Source organism: Elephas maximus, chromosome 9 (assembly GCF_024166365.1).
Source record: "Elephas maximus indicus isolate mEleMax1 chromosome 9, mEleMax1 primary haplotype, whole genome shotgun sequence".
Classification (NCBI taxonomy): Eukaryota; Metazoa; Chordata; class Mammalia; order Proboscidea; family Elephantidae; genus Elephas; species Elephas maximus.
In genome coordinates, this window is record NC_064827.1 from 10,058,746 (window position 1) to 10,079,898 (window position 21,153).

A 21,153-nucleotide genomic window follows, 5' to 3' on the forward strand; every position below is an offset into this window, starting at 1 on the left:
TAGACTGCCAGACCTTTCTTCTGAGGTACCTCTGGGTGGATTCAAACCTCCAACCTTTCAGTTAGTAGCCAGTCCTGTTAACTGTTGCACCGCTCAGGGACTCTACTGCTTCCCGAGCCCCTCTAATGAGCAGTTGACCTTGGAGCTGGTATGAAGGTTGAAAATCTTACCAACCATGGTCTCCGCATCAGTTACCTCCCTTTCGAGGGTGTAGACATTGAAGAAGCTGCTCAGGCTTATGGGAACCCAGGCAAAGGGCATTCGGTACTTCCCTAAACGCTGGCAGAAGGACTCTGCTTGAAGTTTCAGTTTTTCAATCTTGTCTTTACTCTAGAGAAAAATGGAAAGAGACCATCAGAAACAAGCAACACAGTATCTACCCCAAGTCTACTGCCTCTGACGTGGATCTGACAGCCTTCTCTGAAATCCCCTGGTAACGCAATAGTTAAGCGCTACTAACCAAAAGGTTGGCGGTTTAAATCCACCCAGTGGCTCCATAGGAGAAAGACCTGACAATCTGCTCCCATAACAATTACAGCCTAGGAGACCTGAGGGGCCAGTTCTAACTCTGTAACACATGGGGTCACTAGGAGTCGAAAATCGACTCAATGGCACCCCACAACTACAACAACAAATGATAAAAAAGAGCCAACAAGCAGAAACATGACTCAAATGGGATCAGAAGCCTAGCTGGTAAGGAAATCAAGGTTTTTTTTTTTTTTAAAGGAAAGGTCTAAAGAGGGGCTACATTCAATTAATAAATTACACTTTCAACTTACAAAATATATATATATCTCCAAGGCTTGTTATCCCCGCTACTCAATTAATGCCTCTTTTGGGGGTTAGTTATATGATGCGGATTCATATGGGGGACTCTCAGGCTAAAAAGTTCTGTATGTCATCTACCAAGCTCTCAAGCTAATCTGTTTTTCAAAAGTTGCCTTGGGAAACTCCAAAAAGACACATAAAGGTTCTTAACAACTTCCTTATTAGGTTGACAGTACTTCCAAGGTCTTCTTCTAAATTCAGAATAAAAGGTGGATTCTTAAAAAAAAAAAAGTCTTTAGCTCAACAAATCTGACTTGAAATCTATGAGTCTGTAGTAGGATGCTGACTTTAAAACCCCAAACCCATTGCCAGCAAGTCAATTCTGATTCATAGTGACCCTACAGAACAGAGTAGAACTGCCCCATAGGGTTTCCAAGGCTGTCATCAACTGCCACATCTCTCTCCCATGGAGCAGCTGGTGGGTTTGAACCTCTGACCTTCTGGCTAGCAGCTGAGAGCTTAACTACTGCACCACCAGAGTTCCAGGATGCTGATTAGGTAAGTGCTATTCCAGAAAGACCAGGTTTTTACAATTATATTGGGGACCTTGGCAAATGAATACCAAGGAGCAGTGTCCTTTTCACAGGTTCCCTATCTGTATTGTGCTAATGACTTACGGTGTACATTACCACAAAGATCAGTTGCCATCAGGTCAACGCCAACCCATGGCCACCCCATGTGGGTTTGAGTAGAACTGTTCCATAGGGTTTTCATGGCTGTGACCTTCTGGAAACAGATCACCAGGCCTTTCTTCTGAGGAGCCTCTTAGTGAATTCGAATTGCCAACCTTTCAATTAGTAGCCGAGCGCTTATCCTTTTGTCCCACGCAGGGATCGTGTGCAGTGATCTCAGCCCTCCCCATTGCCCTATTAGACAGGACGGTGCCCCAGGCTGCTGAGGAGGCCAGTGGAGCTTTGGGCACTGGTGGGTTTCGTTGGGTCTCCACAGCCATCCCAACCAGCTGGGTCAAAGCCACAGACCCAATAAGACAGGAGGTGGCTTGCCCTGGTCAAGTTTTGTTTTATACTCTGGTGTGTATCATCATTGTGTTGTTGTTGTGACTTACCGCTGATACAATTTCAACTCACAGTGACCCCATGTGACAGGCAGAACTGCCGCATAGTGTTTTCTTGGCTGTAATCTTTACAGGACCAGATCACCAGGTCTTCCTCTCAAGGAGCCGCTGGGTGGATCTGAACCACCAACCTTTCAGTTAGCAGTTGAATGCTTAACTGTCGTGCCACCAGGGCTCCTCAGAGCATCATTGGTGAGTTCAATAATTTATGTCTTTTAAAATGTATCCTCAATGGCCAGTTTCTCTTGTTTCTTTTGTTTAAATACAATTAATTATGTCTCACCTGGGGACGCAGTATGGACCACGCCCCATTAACTATTTCATGGAACACACCTGAAAAGATCTGCCTATTAGAAGATGTCGATATTCAACAATGCGTGAAACAGCATACCTTTCCACCATCGCTTTCTTTGATAACCATGTAGGGTTCTGCACAGTCTCCGATCTCTCCTTGCTGAAGGACTTTTTCTATCTGCCAACAAAAATAATGTTAAAACAAAGCACATTCGTTGACATTCACATCATGGAATCTACGCCACCATCAAAATGATGTTTTATCACACGATTTAATAACATGGGAAGATATCTATGATAGGTTTTTTTGATTAAAAGATAATTAATATGAAGATTATTATCCAGTTTTGTTAAAAAAAAATCATCAAGGCTTATTAGAAGGGTAAGGGTAGATACACACCAAACGTTAACAGTAGGTGTCATTGTATGGCAGGATTATAGGTGATTTTTATTTTCTTCCTATTGCTGATGTCTACTTTCTATCTTTAAACAATAAACATGTATAATGTCTACGATAAAAATGCAGTGAAAGTTATCTTATAAAGCAAAGCACAGGAGACATATGTAGGAAGCGAGAAACTCATTTTCTTGACTATTGCTTACATCGTAAAAAAAGAGATACGGCCTCTCTGAAAGTCGGGGTGGGGACTGGAACCTTCCACTAAATGAATAAATGAACAGAATAAATTATCTGTAATTATCTCCCTTGTATTTCCTATTAGGGCTGCTTCTCTTGATTTAACAGACCAGAAAGGAAATGCGAAAGCCCAAGGATCATACGGCTTCTCTCTTTGGTAAAAAAAAAAAAACCCAGCTGGTTGATAATACCAATAAGTGCTATAAAAACTCAAGTATTTACAACACCACGCAATAAATACTCAAGGGTCTTCTTCCACTTTGCCTCAAGTAAAGGACCTGCCTGGCACCATGTTTAGAAAAAAGAAAGGGAGAATGAAATTTCCCAACCCTCTGCTCAAGGAAAATTCAGCCAAGTGCAATTAGCTCTATTAGCTTTGTGTCATTAGTTGAGATGGTTCTTGAAGAAGAAATGTGGGTCAGTATACTCCAATAGGAGAGGTCTATTAATTAGGCAGAAAGCATTTAAACCAGAAATACCCTACTGATGGAGGGACGTTTAGTGGGGTTTGTAAGGGGTTAAGTTGGGACTACTCAACGGACAACAACTTCAGGGACGCCTCGGGAAGGAAATCTCTCCTCACGCCAGACACTTAAGTCACTCTCACATTGTCAGAATATGAAAGGACGGCTGATCCCCCAGAGAGACACCCCAGGTGGGAACACACACATGGCCTTTGAGCTAGCACGCCAAAACACCCATTGCCGTAGAGTCGGTTCTGCCTCATAGAGACCCTGTTTGGCAGAGCACAATGGCCCTGTAGGTTTCCAAGGCTATAATCTTTATGGGAGCAGATCGCCAGGTCTTTTCTCCTGAGAAGTGACCAGTGGGTTCAAACCTCTGACATTTCAGTTAGCAGCCAAGTGCTTCACCACTGCGCCACCAGGGCTCCGTAGTTGAGCTAGAGATTCCCCAGTATCCCCACTAGTCAGCACCATTCACTTGCTCATTCATTCAAAAATTATGTAGTAGTTACTGGAGAGGGAGAGGGGTGAACAAGATGAACATGGCCCGTCTTCTCCCGAGGCTCATGGTCAAGCAGCTTGGAGAGGAAGTTGGACGGAAGCTCAGTTTCCCACAATGCCCATGGGTAAGGATGTGGTCTTTAAAAGTGAACTTTGAACAGAGGTGAGGAACTTTTTAATGAGGACGTTAAGCGAGAAGTGGGAACTCCATGGCTGAAGCACTCCTAGTGTGTAGCGACCCAGGTAGCCCTCGTGTGTCCTCCACGATTTACGTGTAAAAGTGCGTCTCATGAAATGCGCGCTTCCTCATAGCCATGGAGGGTAGGGGAAAGGCACGTGTCACAGTCACCTGGGAATTTTTTTTAAAACTTATTTTAAAATAATCTACAACTTTAGAGTAGCTGTAATAGTAGCTTCTTTATTCGCTAGTTGCTAACATTTTTCCACATTTGCTTTATCACTCCTGTACTCTATATTAGGAGCCCTGGTGGTGCAGTGGTTAAGTGCTTGGCTGCTAACCAAAAACATCAGCAGTTCGAACCCTCCAGCTGCTCCGTGGGAGAAAGATGTGGCAGCCTGCTTCTGTAAAGATTACAGCCTTGGAAACCTTGTGGGGCATTTCGACTCTGCCCTGTAGGGTCTCTGTGAGTCAGAATCAACTCGACGGCAACGGGTTTGGTTTGGTATTCTCTATATCAAAACATTTTTTTTCTTGAGACATTTTCTTATTGTGGTAAAAACATATGCGACAAAATATTTGCTATGTCAGTCTTTTTTCTCAAACCATTCAGTGACATTAATCACATTCACTGTGTTTGTAAACATCTTCACTATATCTTCACTACCCACTGCCAAATTACTTTTTCATCGCTTTTAATAACAGAGCCTCAGTGCTTCTTACGTTTAACTGCCCTTTTCTCGCTCCCACCTGCCCCTGTACCACTAATGAACTGTGGTCTCCGTACAAGTCGGTGGGCTCATACAATATTTGTCCTTCTGTGTTCAGCTGCTTTCACTTAGCATGACGTTTTCAAGGTTCATCCACGTCGTAACATGTATTGGGGCTTTGTTTCTCTTTCTGGGTGAATAATGCTCCGTTGTACATATCTACCACACTTCGTTTATCCATCTATCTGTTGAAGGGCATCTAAGCTGTTTCTATCTTTTAGCTACTGTGAATAGTGCTGCAGTGAACACTGGCGTACAAATACCTGTTTCAGTCCTTGCATTCAGTTGTTTTGGTATCTATCTAGGAGTGGAAATGCTGGGCCATATGGTGATTCTGGAGCCCTGGTGGCGCAGTGGTTAAGAGCTGGGCTGCTAAGCAAAAGGTCAGCAGTTCGAATTCATCAGCGTCTCCTTGGCAACCCTATGGGGCAGTTCTACTTTGTCCAATAAGGTCTCTATGAGTTGGAGTGGACTCGATAGTAATGGTGATTCTATGTTTAACTTTTTGAGGAATTGCCAAACTGTTTTCCACAGCAGCTATGCCATTTTACATTCCTACCAATAATGGATGAGAAGGCTCCAATTTCTCCACGGCTACTCTTTGAGATCTGTGTTATTATCCCCACCTGACGGATGAGGAAAGTAAGTCTCAGAGAGGTTAGGTAATTGACCAGAGTCATATCGCTACTAAGTTGTAAAACCAGGATTCAAACCTAGGGCCGGGAGAGTCCAAAACGCACTGTCTTTCCAGCTTCTGGCACAGAATTTTCTCGTATTGGGGAAGAAAGAGGGAAGTTGAGAAGGAAACAAAAAGAACCTTGCAGAAGACAAGCAGACACTCCCTGATATCTCTTTCACCCCAGACATGTGCTGGAGATGAAGCGGCCATGGGAACAACAGGATATGCAAATCAGATCATGTTTAATACCTTGATGACCAGGTAGATGTCGGTGGAGGGGTAGGTGACAGAGAACACCGCAGATCTCGCCTGGCTCGACGCCGCCACGGAGGGGGTGTGGGTGCGCAGAAAGCCTTTGAACTGGTCCGAGTTCAGGTCGCAGTGGAAAGTTTCTGAGATCTGTAAAGGAACCGCAGAGGGCACGGGAAGTCAGAACTGTTTTGTTCTCATGGTCTAAACATGGTAAAAAAAAAAAACAAAGGAGTGCAAAAACACAAAAACATCTCAACAGAGGAATGGGTGGAATCAAGGACATGGTTCAGAAAATCTGATCTTTTGCCACAATTTCTAGATATGTGGAAGCGATTTGAGAGAGACTCCCCAAAACATCCACATTCTTATCCAGCAGCCAGTATTTCCAGAGTGCCAATGATGTCAAGGCACAAAGACAGAAACTTCGTGTTCTTTAAGCAGGTGGTTCTCAAAAGGCTCTCAGGCCAGCAGCATCAGCATCGCTTGAGAGCTTGCTAGAAATGAAGATTCTCAGGCCCCACCCCCAAAAAGCCAAACTGGTTGCCATGGAGTTGATTCCAACTCATGGTAGCCCCACGTGTGTCAGAGTAGCACTGTGCTCCATAGGGTTTTCAAAGCTGTGATTTTTCAGTAGCAGATTGCCAGACCTTTCTTCCGAGGCGCCTCTGGGTGGGTTTGAACTGGCAAGCTTTTGGTTAGTAGTCAAGCCCTTAGACGTTGTTGGCACCCAAAGACTCAGACCTGCTGAATCAAGAAGTCTGCAGGTAAGGTCCAGCAATCTGTGATTTACTGAAGATTGGTAGTTCAAATCCACCAGGCGCTCCTTGGAAACCCTATGGAGCAGTTCTATTCTGTCCTTTAGGGTCAACTCGATGGCGATGAGTTTGGTTTTTCTTTTTATAGGGTATTCAGAGAGGCCCTGGTGGCGCAACACTTAAGTGCTCTGCAGCTATCTGCTAACCAAAAAGTTGGCAATTCAAATCTACTCAGCGGCTCTGAGGGAGAAAGACCTGGCAATCTGCTCCTGTAAAGATTACAGCCTAGAAAACCCTATGAGGCAGTACTCTGTCACATGGGGTTGCGACGAATCAGAATTGACTCAACAACACAGGGTATTCTGATATGTATTACAGTTTGAGAACCATTGCTGTAAACCACTGAATTTGAGGGTCTGTTTGTTACAGCCATTAGCCTACCCTCATACAAATCTCAGGGGTTATTAATATTCATTCAACAGACACATGTTTCCTTAAATCTACAAGGGTTATGGGTAAAGAGGGACTGAAACATCCTGCTCTGGTTTTGGTATTTTTTCTCCTTTGTCGTTGTTGTCAGTTGCTGTCGAGCAATTCACAGTGACCCTACATACAACAGAAGGAAACACTGCCCGGCTCTACACCATCCTCATAATCGTTGCTATGTTTGAGCCCATTGTTGTAGCCACTGGGTCAATCCATCTTGTTGAGGGTCTTCCTCTTTAAGTGTTACAAAATGACTAACCACAAAAACACTCAAGGGGATTTGTGGGTCACAGAATTCTTTTTGCTCAAAAGCACTTTGCACTTGCTGAGGTCTTCCCCAGTGGGGTATGAAGATTTTTACTGCCAAGATGCTTTGCGTTAACAATGAGCCCATTTCACGGTGCAAAACATGCCCAAGGTGAGGAAACTTTCTGTGCACACTCCAGCTTGTCAACAACGTATTTAAATGGCTTTGTTTTATGGGGACCCCATGTGCTATTTTATTTCTCTCTGTATCCCAACCCAGCCACCACCTCCAACAGACCTTTCCCTGAAAGATTCTGCAAAGAACATATATCACCAATGTTCTCAGATCATCCGTTCAAAAATTACAAAGGCAAGAGAACTGGATCCATCAGAGGTCGCATGCTCTCAAATCTGAGATGTCTTTGCTGCACAGAAGTGAGATTTAAAAACGGGAACCCGAGAATCATGGATGGTCTGTGTACCTCACAGATGGGCTATTCTCTGCCACCCTCAAGGTTACAGTGGCTTACCTTTTTTCTTTCTTTAACGTCATAGAGGGCAATGCTGGCAAACAGAGGCTCAATTTCAATCTCAAACCTGGGAGAGGAAGAGAGAGATAGTTGTAACTTGGCTAATTTTGAGTTTTCTGAAAGTACCTGGACATAAACCAAAACCAAACCCATTGACATAGAGTCGATTCTGACTCGTAGTGACCCCATAGGACAGACTAGAACTGTCCTATAGAGTTTCCAATGAGTGCCTGGTGGATTCCAGCTGCTGACCTTTTGGTTTGCAGCGGTAGCACTTAACCGCTACTCCACCAGGGTTTCCACCTGGACATAGGAAATGGTTAAAAATGCAGACGTGTTTGGATAACTCCATACATATGCGAATCTCACACACACACACACACACACATTGCCATCTAGTCGATTCTGACTCATAGCAACCCTATGGGACAGAGTAGAACTACCCTATAGGGCTTCCAAGGAGTGGCTGGTGCATTCCAACTGCTGACCTTTTGGTTAGTAGCCAAATGCTTAACCACTGTGCCACCAGGGCTCCATGAGAATCACACTGGGACTCTGAGTAGAACCTCCCCTTAGGGTTTCCAAGGCTATAATCTTTATGGAAGCTGAATGCCACATCTTCCTCCCAAGGAGCAGCTGGTGGGTTTGAACTGCTGACCTTTCAGTTAGCAGCCGAATGCTTCAACCACTGCACCATCAGGGAATCGATTTGACGGCAATGGATTTGGTTTTTTACTGGGATCTTGGTTGAGAAATATGAGAAGCTCGTGGAAAATTTATCATCAGTTGAGATCATGGTAGATGGTACATTCTCCCAAAAACTGCTTGGGACAAACTTCCAAAGAGTTTGTCAAAATGCAGGTTCCTTGGTTTCCACCCAGGACCTAAATGTGAACCAGCATCTCTTGGGGGAGCGGGGTGGTGTAGAGGGAGGTCTCCCAAAACCTGCATTTCAAATAATTTTCCTGGGTTAAATCTTACCCACACTGAAAATTCACCACCTAGAAGGCCCCTCCAAGCCTAAGATGGCATTAAACTTTAAACTAAAAGACTTTTTCCCTCCCTTGAAACACAAAATAGAAAAATATTTTTATTGTCTTCTTTTTTTTCTTGCTGCTACAAGCATTTGCAAAATCATGCCAGGCCTAATTCCTTCTGTATCCTTCAAGGTTTATATATTTCTCAAAAGCAAAACACAGACATTTGTATATCTCAATGAGTTTTTAAAAATTCCCTTGTTGATAAAACCTATAGGATTATAAATAGAACCCCGCTTATTAAGGTCAACGGGAAAATGTGTCTTTTTAACATTAATGCTCAATTTTTACTATTCATATTTTTAACATTCTAGGTTTATTATAAGAACTTTCTTCCTTTTATCCAGTTTACTCAAAGTTGTAGGACCTTATCTTTGGTCCATCACTCCTCTTGCAGGTCAGTGTGGGTATGGATGCTATTTAAGATACATACAGGGTCACTACGAGTTAGAATGCACTCCGTGGTAACTGGTTTTTCAGCAGGCCAGGTGTACTAGGCAATACCTCAATTCTACTTAATTTCATTTTTCAAAGTTGGAGGAAAAAATCGCTTGGCAATTTCCATTAAGAGAAATCCAAGTGACTCATTTTTTTTTTTTTTTTAATAGCACATGTGTATTAACGGGCCATGTTTGACCACCTGTGAGAATAGGTGCCGCTTGTTTACTGGAACGGTCTAGAAGGCTTGGTGATGAGCATCACCGGGGAGATTTCCTCTGTCCCTAACAGCAGAGCTACTCACTGCATTTAAAATCAACCTCGCCAGGCATCCTGTGGGGGCAGGGAGAGGGCTGACAATGGTGTCGGGCTTCCTGAAGGACGCTCTCTCTACTCTGGTCACTGTTAAATGTGCGTTGGCACGGAGGATGGATGACCCCTGAAACTATCACCCTAAAATAATCTTACCTTAAACCAAAAATATCCCCTGAAGTCTTCTAAAGCCCAACAATAGCTCAGCTTAACTAGTAAAGAATGTCTGTTGTGAACATTGTGCTCTTTCAAAGAACTATCTATATGGGATCAAACTCACAACAGCAACTCGAAAGGTTAGACAGGAAGCTTAGGGGCAGTGAGTTTATGTTAACGGGGGAGGAACAGCTCAGAAAGGGAGGGTGAGAGTGGTTGGACAACTGGAAGGGTGTCATCAATGTCACTGAATTGTGGGTGTAGAAATGGTTGAATCGGTGTATGTTCTGCTGTGTATTTTCTCAAGAACAGCAACAAGAAATAAAATCAATTATTTTAAAAATGAATAAAAATTATCTTTTAATAATGTATAATATAATAATATCATTCAAGATCTGATGATAAAGACACAATTTGTATCTAAAAGGCAAGATGAATCCTAATGTCATGGGTAATGTGTAACCGATACTTACTTCAGGGTCAGCAACTTGACCAGGATTCTGTTGCCCAGATGTTCCTTAGGACATTCTGGTACCGGACGTATTTCCACAGCATCCTCCTGTTATTAGTCACATTGCAAAGAGATCAGGAGTGAGTTTCCAGGAGGGGTGGCTGTCCAGCTGGACTCAACCCAGGGGAGGGAAGGCCACCCTCACTGCCCGAGTCAACTCGCATTTGCTTATTTCTAATGGCAGAAAAACATCCCGACTTTTACAAGAGACTGCTCTCCAACCCCCAGCCATCAGAGTCAGCACTTAGGCCAAAGCTTTTCTCCTTTCAGAAACCCACACACCGAAGACAAAGAGACTGAGGGAGGAAGGAAGGAAACGGGGCATGGGTATGGCTTAGTAATATCCACCAGATGGCATTGCAAAATCTTATACCTATTGTTTTTTGTTTTTTTGGCCTGCTTCAAGTACACACTCAGAATATTTCTCCAGCCAAAGGGCATTAGTTGTAAATACATGAGTTTCAGATCCGAGATCTGAATCAGAATAGTTTGCTTCAGGATAGAGACCTTCAGTGCTATCACAGAGCCTCTTTCTCCATTCATTGTTTTCATAAAAAGATAATAAGAGATTTGGGGTTGAATTTACAGATTCTATATAGACGTGCCCAGCTAGAACTCACTGAAATTCTAAGTATATGAAAGCCTAGTAATGACAAATTAAAAGATATGCCTGCCTATTTTACCACCCAGGGACGAACAACTTAAAGAGCTATATCAAGTCCTTATAGTAACATTTGCACCAGCCATTTTTTTATCTGTCAGTGTGTCATCCCAAGGTGGCTTGCATGTCACTATGATGCTGGAAGCTATGCCACCGGTATTTCAGATACCAGCAGGGTCAGCTGTGATGGACAGGTTTCAGCAGAGCTTCCAGACTAAGACAGAATAGAGAGAAAGACCTGGTGATTTACTTCTGAAAATTAGCCAGCGAAGACCCTATGGGTCACAAGCAAAGTTTTGTTATGCTTGTACATAGAGTTGCCATGAACCGGAGATGGCAACAACAACTGTAACTTTTAACCCTTAAATCGGAACTACCATTGCATCTTCGTTATATTCCTCTACACAAAGACAAGGTCCCCGGTGGCACAAACAGCTCTACACTCGGCTGCTAACTGAAGAGTTGGCAGTTGGAACCCACCCAACAGATGCCTCAAAAGAAATGCGTGGCACCCTGTTCCCGTAAAGATTGCAGCCTAGAAAACGCTATGGGGCAGTTCTACTCTGTGACACGGGGTTGCCATGCATCAAAATCAACTCGATGGCACACAACAACAACAGGGATCATACCCTGCTCTTGGGGTCTCCCCTGACATGCCCCAGCCTGAGACATGCACCCACCTCGTCCACCGACGGGTAGAGGGCGAACAGCTCGGCCTGCCGGTTGGTCTTCCGGGCCTCCTCATTCTGCCGCTCAAAGTCTTCGGCGCTGACATGTTGCAGGAGGTGTCCGAGCCGCTGGTCAGGCTGCAGGCTGCGGAGGTCGAAGTCACAGGCAGTGATAGGACCTTTCCCGGACACGTCACACAGCACACGCAAGCTCCGGGGGCCTGTCTGTGCGAGAAGGCACACCTTCGTGAGACAGCGGGGTGGAAAATGAAGACTAGGAATCTAGGATGTCCCAGTGCTGCTCCAGCTTTGGTCTACAGAATCTAAGGCCTCAAGGAGTTTGACAGAATGATGCCTTCACTTGCGAGCCTGACAATCCCAAAATGAAGTATCTCCTTCCTACTCTTTGGTTGGAGCCGTGGTGGCACAGTGGTTAAGAGCTCAACTGCTAGCCAAAAGGTCAGCAGTCTGAACCCACCAGCTGCTCTTTGAAAGCTCCAAGGGGCAGTTCTAGTCTGTTCTGCAGGGTTGCTATGAGTTGGAATCGACTTGACGGCCACGGGTTTGGTTTGGTACTCCTTGGTGGCATATAAGCCAGTCTTTGCGGAAAGGTTTGAAAACCGTACTATGTTCCAATGAGCTTGGGCCTTGTTCTTCTCTGGAGGTTGGCAGCCAAGTCTCTTATGAACCATGTCCAAGTCTCATGCTCGAGCAGGCAGAGAGGGAATAGGGTGCAAGCAGGACAAAGAGGCTGAACTGGGGCAGGAAGAGACCCCATGGCAACCTCAACTCCTGAACTGGATTTTCCAAATTGTAAAATAAGATCATCACTGAGGACCCTTCCAAATTAAACCTTATATAAACCCCAAAGCTGAACATTATGCTCCCAAAGACAGGAAGAGACCAGTCCCTGGAGAAGGACATCATGCTTGGTAAAGTAGTGGGTCAGTGAAAAAGAGGATAACCCTCAATGAGATGGATTGACACCCAAAAATGACACAGTAGCTGCAAAAATGGGCTCAAGCATAACAACAATTTAAGGATGGCCCAGGACTGGGCAGTGTTTCGTTCTGTTGTACCTAGGGTTGCTATGAGTCGAAACTGACTTGATGACACCTAACAACAGCAACAACAATAATAAAGACAGAGAGGAGGCTCTGGGAACCCTTTCCTACAGGACTTCTGTAACTCTCACAGGAACATGCACCTGCCTGCCCCCCAAAAAGGAGGAGGAAAGCCAGAGGAGGCAGAACATTTGTTCTTTGAGCAGTATCCTCTGTTAGCTGGAACACATTAAAAAAAAAACAAAAAAAACCGCATCTTAAATCAGTCACAGAGTAGATTTCTTCAATTAGGAATATCTTGGTAGTGGGAAATTGCATACCAAACAAAGATTTGGCAAAGAACAAGTAACTATATTCAATATGTGCTAAGAATATAGGTGGATCAGTTATAAATATCTACACGATTTACACTAAGATGCTATTCCTGAGGAAACCCTGGTGGTGTAGTGGTTAAGTGCTACGGCTGCTAACCAAAGGGTCGGCAGTTCGAATCCGCCAGGCGCTCCTTGGAAACTCTATGGGGCAGTTCTACTCTGTCCTATAGGGTCACTATGAGTTGGAATTGACTCGACAGCACTGGGTTTTTTTTTTTTTTTGCTATTCCTTAAGTTTCACTAAGTGGACGTGCCATTGCGTGTTTTTATACACTACACACTTTTTTGTGGCATGTGTCTACTCAGAAAGGGCTAATCAACCAGATTATAAATTTGACCTAAACTTAATGTGCTGGCAATAATCAATATTAATACCATAATTATTAACTCTTTTGCCTGGATTAGAATTCCTAAGAGCTTGGGGAAAATGAATTGAATTGCTTTTGGAACTTGCCTTGGAGATACTAATACCAGCAGGGCAATTCCTCCTCCTTGGCCACGCTTCCTCCCCTCTTTGGAGGTTCTAGGTTCTGCTAACTCCAATCTCTTCCCTCATGATATCAGCCTGGCCTCGTGGGAAGGTAGAGCGTTGATTCAATCAATCATGTCTATATAACGCAAAATAAACCCCATTGCCATTGAGTTGATTCTGACTCATAGTGTCCCAACAGGACAGAATAGGACTGCCCCTTTATGGTTTCCAAGGATCAGCTGGTGGATTTGAACTGCTAACCTTTTGGTTAGCAGCCGAGCTCTTAACCACTTCACCATCAGGGCTCCATGTCTACATAATGAAGCCCTAATAAAGTCTTAGGATCCCTGGGTGGCACAAACTATTAAGCGCTTGAATACTAGCCAAAGGTTAACAGTCTGAACCCACCCAGAGGAACCTCAGAAGAAAGACCTGGGGATCTGCTTCCAAAAGGTTGCAGCCTTGAAAACCCCACATAGCACGATTCTATTCTGCACTACTCCCACAGCAATAAAGGCTCTGGACATGGAAACTCCATGGGCTTCCTGGTTGGTGATAGACATCAACAATACATGTGGGAGGTAGCGCATCCCCTTTTGGGACATGGAGCTCTAAACAGGGAATCCTTCCTGACCTCACCCTCTGGGTCTCTTCATTTTTATCGTTTTTGCTATAGTAAAAACTGTAAACCTAAGTATAGTGCCTTCCTCAGTTCTGTGAGTCATCCTAGTGAATTACTGAACCTGAGGGAATAGTGGGAGCCAGTAGGTCAGAAGTGAGTAGGACCTGGGGACCCCCAAGCTTGTGAGTAGCATCAGAAGCAGGGCTTCGAACCAGTTCTTCCCGGTTCACTCACGGCCAAGGAAGCAAAACCGCAACAGACCCTAAAGTTTACAATTTGGGTACTCCAGAATGGTAACCAGAATGGGAAAAAATTATGCTTCGAAGCCCTGCTAGAAACCTAATGGCCTTCTTACAAAACAAGGGCAGTGTACACATTGCATAGCAACCGAACCTCTTGCCCCTCAGATTTGGAGCAGAGTCGGAAACAGCACTGCCCTGCTCAGAGATGGCAGCCTACTGCGCTGCTTTGAACGTGTGTGGCTCTCCGCAGTCCTGACAATAATCCAGTCTCCTGCATCAGGCTCCTGAAAGGGCTCACCACGCCTCTTCTGAGTACCCCATTTCAGGGATGTGACTGGTTATTTTTCCCGTTCCAGTCCAGAACACCCAAATTGGGAACATTAGGGTCTGTTCCAGTTTTGCATTGTCAGCCATGACTGAACTGGAAAGAACCAGGTCGAAGCCACGGTCTGAAGTCTTGGGCAGACCTGGCAGTCTGGAGGACGGTGTTCTTTAACTTGTGAGGTCTGGCAGAGCTCCAGGTGGTAAGGGTCAGGGAAGAAGTGCTGCAGGTGCACTTGAATTGGAATTGGATCGATTGCACTCACTCAGTCAGTGTCAGAATCGAAGTGGAGTTGACCGTGAGAAGTGGAATAGATTTGATGGACAATACAGTTACTATAATTATCGGGTTTTCCAGGGGAGGAAATGCAAGCACGTAGGGCTAAACATCTTGCCTAAGGTTATAGTGTTGGCATGTGGCATGGCCACAAAGAGAACTGGGGCAGACTGGCCTCAGAGCCTGGCTTTTTAATCCCTCTGCAGAGCCCTGGTGGCACAACAGTTAAGCGCTTGGCTGCTCACTGTAAAGATCAGCAGTTTGAACCCACCCAGTGACTTCGCACCAGAGAAAGACCTTGTGATCTGCTTCTGTAAAGATTACAGCCTAGAAAACCCTATGGGGCAGTTCTACTCTATCACATGGGGCTCCTATGTGTCGAAAATCAACTGGACAGCACCCAACAACAACACTGCCTAGTGGTCACTTAGAAGCCCTGGTGGCACACTGGTTAAGCGCTTGGCTACTAAGCAAAAGGTCTGCGGTTTGAACTCATCAGCCTCTCCATGGGACAAAAATGTGGCAATCCGCTTGGGTAAAGTAAAAATTACAACCTTGGCAACCCTGTGGGGCAGGTCTACGCTGTCCTATAGGGTCACTATGAGCCGGAATCGACTCAATGGCAACGGGTTTTTGGTGGCACAGAGTTTAAGTGCTGGGCACTAACCCAACAACTGGCAGTTAGAATCCGCCAGTGGATCCAACAACAACAACATCCTGCCTTTGGGACCCCACCGAGCTTCTGCAGGAATTGTCACAGCCCCATTTATTAGAGATGCTCCACTTTGATCTACTTTACTTATTGAGCTCCTGGGTTTTCACTGCAGTTACAAACAAGTTTGGGAAATAGGTGTCCCTGACTCAGATGTTGGAGTTCCTCTTCTAATACTCTGCGAGGCTATGTTTTATTTCAGCTAAGAACAAGTCGACAGCTTGCCCTGGGCAGAACCCTGCAGGTACCAGGTAACCCAGGTGACCTCGTGTTAACAGGAAGTACCTGAGCACTGGGTACAGCGTACTCCAAGGTCTCTGACTCAAATGTCTGCTTCTGCAGCGTCTTGTGAAAATCTTTTCGGGATCCAGTCTTCTTAAAACCGCAGGTCTCCGAGCTCCCTTGATTCCTTTTGTGGTTGTTATTATTCAATTTGTAAAGAGAGACAGAAAAGAGAGGGAGAAGGGCAAAACCATTAGCTTGGACATGAAAGTAACGGCCTAAGTTTGGACTTAAGTCTGAAAGCACTTGCAGAGACAGGACCAACTGTAAATGCTCACGTCTAATTATGCAGTGGGGCTACTACAAGGCTCTGTTGTCACGAGATCCGGGGTGGCCTTCTGGCTGGCCTGCTATTGAAGGCAGGGCCGGCCTGGGAGGATGGCATCCAGAGGCGCAGTCATTCAGCTGTGGGGCATTTGGCTACAAGCCAAAGTGTAAGAGGCCAGGATAAATCCAGCAGCATGCAGAAGAAGCAAATAAAGATTGTTTGAAGATAAAAATAGAGGAAAACATTTCATCTGCATGAATAAAAAAGGAGGGGCGTGGTTAAGGAAAAATAGAAATCCATGATGTAGCCACCAAAACTTTTGGCTAACATTCTTAATCTATGCTCCTTGAACTCCAGCAGAAGTTGTGTTTTAAAAAATGTGTAGCTATGGAAAAAGGGTATTGAAATATAATGCCTAGCACTTTCCCCTGGAGAATGAAATTAGAACATTCTGGAAAAGGCAACAGACCTAAGTGGCCAAATAATAACTACAGAAACCAGCGTATGTACTATTCCCCATTTTTATGACCCAAACCAAGGCCTGTTGTGCTGGAGTTGATTCTGACTCATAGCAACCCTATAGGACACAGCAGGATTGCCCCATAGGGTTTCCAAGGAGTGACTGGTGGATTCGAACTGCTGACCTTTTGGTTAGCAGCTCAGTTCTTAACCACTGCGCCACCTGGGCTCCTACGACTCAAAGGCTTCCCAGAGAATGTGCCGCAAAGCAATTGCGCAAACATGCAGGCATCTTGCTTGAATTCCCACGTTGCTAGAAACACTACTGAGTAAGCTGGGAGCAGGACGTGAAGGGAGGTTGAGGATTTATCAGGCAGGCCAAAGAGCAGACAGAGCAGAGAACGTAGGAGAGCTAGTGATGATCCAAATACAGCATTTCTAACCCTTTGGGGTGCAGGGTTATGCACCCTGGTGAACACAGAGCAAGTGTTTAATGAATTAAAGATAAATTAAAATGTCTCAGTGTCACCTGTGGAGCCCTGGTGGTTAAGTGGTTAAGAGCTCGGCTGCTAACCAAAAGGTTGGCAGTTTGAATCCACCAGCCACTCCTTGGAAACCCTATGGGGCAGTCCTACTCTGTCCTAGAGGGTCACTATGAGTCAGAATCAACTCGACGGCAACGGGCAAAGTGTCCCCTGTAGGGAGAGCAGCACTCTCTCCTTGGATATCATCGTGCTTTGAAGACAAGCAATTTGTTTTTAGTAAAAGGATACCAGGAACAGCCAGGAAGAGAGCCAAGACAGCTTGGGGACTAATTTCAGTTTCCTGCTGGCCATTTTCAATGTCTCCTGGCCACCTGAAATGCCCTAACCCAAACCTGTGGAGTCGTGGTCCCTGGGTGGTACAAACAGTTAATGTGCTCAGCTGCTCACCAAAAGGTTGGAGGTTGGAGCCCACCCAGAGGTACCTCAGAAGAAAGGCCTGGTGATCTGCTTCCAAAAAATCAGTCATTGAAAACCCTCTGGAGCACAGTTCTACTCTGACACGCATGGGGTCACCGTGAGTTGGTCTCAAAGGCAACTGTTTTACTATTTTTTTAATGACAATACACTGAGTCAGAGATGAGTTTTCCTGAAAAATTGACTTTAACGGGGGGGAAAATAATGCCCAGAGGAATGAACTAAGTAGTTCTAAGATTTAAAGCAAACAGCAAATTAAAATTCCATTTTCAGCCTTTGGTATTTGCCCTTGGCCTTTTTTAGGGTCTGTATACTCCAAGGAGTACTGAGGCATGTTCAATGCCATATGCCTCTTCACAGAAGACTCATCCGGGCCCCAGAAGTCCCAGCTGGGAAGGAGCCTCGCTAAAGGCCTGCTGTGTGGGGGGCTTAGCGACCAGAACCATATCTGCTTTACCTTGACTTTTCGTCTCATGAAACGCACCTATTTACTTGAGTGTTTATTTACAGGTGAACGTTAACCACACATGCACACACATGTGTATACACGTCCGTAACATGCATGTATGCAAACACACACACGTGCACATACACGCATATACACACGCACACAGGCAGACATGTATCTGCCTCCCTGAAGTTCAGTGCCCATCCTCTAGTCACTTTGCTCTGAACCTCTGTTTCTTTGTCAGGTGAGGCAGGGACCTGAGGTGGCTTCTAAGACTTCCCCACAGTTTTAAGATGTTCGCATAAGAAGTTCATACACTCTATCTGAAACACTTAAAATTCAATTTTCTGGGCAAAGGATGCACACATTTTGGGGACATGTCATTTATTCGGCTTCTGTCCTTTGCTGTTTTACACAAATGAGCACTCACTTTCATTTTTGTCTCCTGTTTTCCTAGAGTGCTTCTGGAGTTCTTTACAAGGGCCTTAAAGCCATGGATAAACGGGCCTTTAAATAAATTAGTTATAGGATATTATTAAAAGTTCACTTCACAATATACACACTCTAACCTATGTATGGAATCCCCTGGGTGGTGTAAATAGTAAACACGCTCGGGTGCTAATCAAAAAGCTGGAGGTTGGGGTCTACCCAGGAATGTCTCGGAAGAAAGGCCTGGTAATCCACTTCCAGAAAATCAGCCACTGAAGACCTCATGGAGCACACAGTTCTACTCTGAGACACACTGGGTCACCATGAGTCGCCACGGGCTGCCAGGAGTAGGCTTTTTTTCAACCTCCATATATACCAGGTTCAGGATTTTTGCTATAGAAAGCATTCAGACTGGTGTCTTCCATAGCTCTGTATGTCTGAAACCAGAGCAAACTTCTCTTCCTCACTCTAGGCTTAGCATCTACTTCCCCATTTAAAATCTCAGAAGGTCACAAAAGCTCCCTCTGGCAGCCAGGGTAGAGCTGGCTGGGAGGAGAGGACAAGGGCCAGCAGATGACTCATTTCAGAATTTCCAGCCACCAAAAACAGGAACCACAATGTGGTAGGTAGTGACATCCCTGGCTGGGTGCCCCTGGTGACAAGAGCCTGAGGCTTATTACCCCACCCTGGCATCTGTGCCAAATACGGCCAAGTTCCTGTCGAGCCTCTTCACAGACAAGAGAAAGATGGGGAAGTAGGCCAAGTGGTGGAGAGGCTACTCTCATGAAATGAACATAACCTATTGCTTCACAGGAGAACATTTTTTTCTTCAGATTCTTGTACCTTTGGGGACAACACAGAGACCAGACATATTGTGGGAGCATTCTCCTTAGAGGCGGTGTGGTGGGAGAGACAGTTACTTAATTTCTCCAAGACACAGTTTCCTCAGGTGTGAAATGGGAAGAGCATTGCTCATTGCAAAGGGCCTTTGTGAGGATGAGAAAATAATACATGTTCCTCTTCTTCTTTTTGCTTGTCCCCTCCCATTCTGTCATATTCCTTTTCCCCTTCCCTTCCTGTACAAACGGGCCCTAAAGCCATAAGATGCATCTGAACAGGGCAGCCATCCATGCCTGGGGTGGGAGAGGGGTAGTCCAGGAGACCCAGAATGGGAAGTTGAAACCCAAACAACGTGAAAAAACAGTTGCTATCAATTCAACTCCGACTCATGGCGACCCCGTGTGTGTCGGGGTTTTCAATGGGCTGATTTTGCAGGAGTAGATTGCCAGGCCTATCTTCTGAGGTGCCTCTGGGTGAACTTGAACTTCCAACCTTTCGGTTAGCAGCCCAGTGTGTTGACTCTTTGCACCATCCAGGGAGAGACCATCTATTTAGAAGGGCTGCCTGGGCTGGAAAATCAGAACCCAGATGGTAGAAGGAGGCATCCCAGCCTGGTTTCACTCATTCTCCCACGCAACAAATGTTTATAGAGCATCTCCTGAAAATAAGGTACTGAAGAGGATACAGACGGGGACACACAAGGATCCTGAGTCTAATGGAGTCCCTGTCCTAAGTAAGTCACACTCCATTGAGAAAGGTCACCTATTTAGCAGGGGCGATAACATTTAGACAAGTGATCAGAATTTAATGTACAGTATGCCAAGCGCTTCTAAGAGAAATACAAGCAATATGCTTGGAAATCCAGAGAAGAGGGCGATTACTGATGGCCAGGTCAGGGAAGGCTTCCTGGGAGTTTCGGCGTCTGACCTGCACCTTAATGGACGTGGACTTGTGGAGACTGTGGGTGTGTGCACAACAGGTCAAGAGCAACTCAGTGATGTCCGCGGCTGGTTGGCTCTTCATAACTGCAGAGATGGATGAGCCTGGCTTGCTTTCCAGACTTGTAGAAAGCAAATCGCTAAGCACCTTGACAGCCAGCAAAACAACTGTTTGTCATAATAAGCAATTTTTGATCAGGGAGACATTTTTATTGTGTTTTGGGAGTAACTGAATTATATGCACTGATGTGTTTGAATTTTAATTGTTTACCAGTTCACTGGGAGTAAAGGATGAAGTCATAAAACAGATGATACCCCGTTCCTTGATATCCCAGCTCTCCTTGAACTTGACCTTCCCGGGGAGTTAGCTTAATCGCCCAGGATGAAAGACAAAGCCTCCGGGTGTTTATGATGCTGCCCATAACATTCATGAAACGTTTCACTGTCGCTGGGGATAATACTCCAAGAATAAACAGCATGTAAACGAGTTTAATTACTGAAGAGTTCAGCCCTCCACCAAGACATCAGTACATCCTGAAGTTAATCAGCCTTTGGTTCATTTAGAGAAAACGACAGAGAAAATAATACTTAAAATATGCAATGTCACCCACAGGCTTGCCATCAAATTTCAATCCACACAAAGTTATCCAACTATATGGAAGTAAGACAAGATACACAAGCAATCATGACACCATTCTATTCATTAGACCAAGGGTCATGTTCCAAAGTCATGGAGAGAGTATTACCATAATTTGCAGAGCACAGACGTCAAACTTGATGCTACGGACATAAAGAGAGAAGGGAATTCATCCAATGAACCCTCCAGTCTAAGTGACACAGGCAAACATTTCAAGAAGGAAATACATACCCTAAAAGGAGATCACGTATTTTGTGTTTCTCTGTCGTTTAATCTTTCCCCATTAAGTTAACAAGAAAATCTAAAACGTGCCTCCACCCTTCATGGGCAG

At 44.9% G+C, this 21,153-nt stretch overlaps 1 protein-coding gene across 3 annotated transcripts in view; it reads right to left on the reverse strand.

The window, feature by feature from the left end:
* The window catches only part of DOCK8 (dedicator of cytokinesis 8), a 214,857-nt gene that overhangs the window by 116,989 nt on the left and 76,715 nt on the right, over window positions 1-21,153 (reverse strand). For all 3 annotated transcript variants that reach the window (XM_049896144.1, XM_049896142.1, XM_049896143.1), the window contains 7 exons: window positions 15,848-15,971; window positions 11,491-11,703; window positions 10,112-10,197; window positions 7,696-7,762; window positions 5,676-5,825; window positions 2,295-2,375; window positions 171-330 (listed from right to left, as the gene is read on the reverse strand). In XM_049896144.1, the coding sequence (XP_049752101.1) occupies window positions 171-330; window positions 2,295-2,375; window positions 5,676-5,825; window positions 7,696-7,762; window positions 10,112-10,197; window positions 11,491-11,703; window positions 15,848-15,971 (881 nt within the window). The remainder of the gene's footprint in view (window positions 1-170; window positions 331-2,294; window positions 2,376-5,675; window positions 5,826-7,695; window positions 7,763-10,111; window positions 10,198-11,490; window positions 11,704-15,847; window positions 15,972-21,153) is intronic.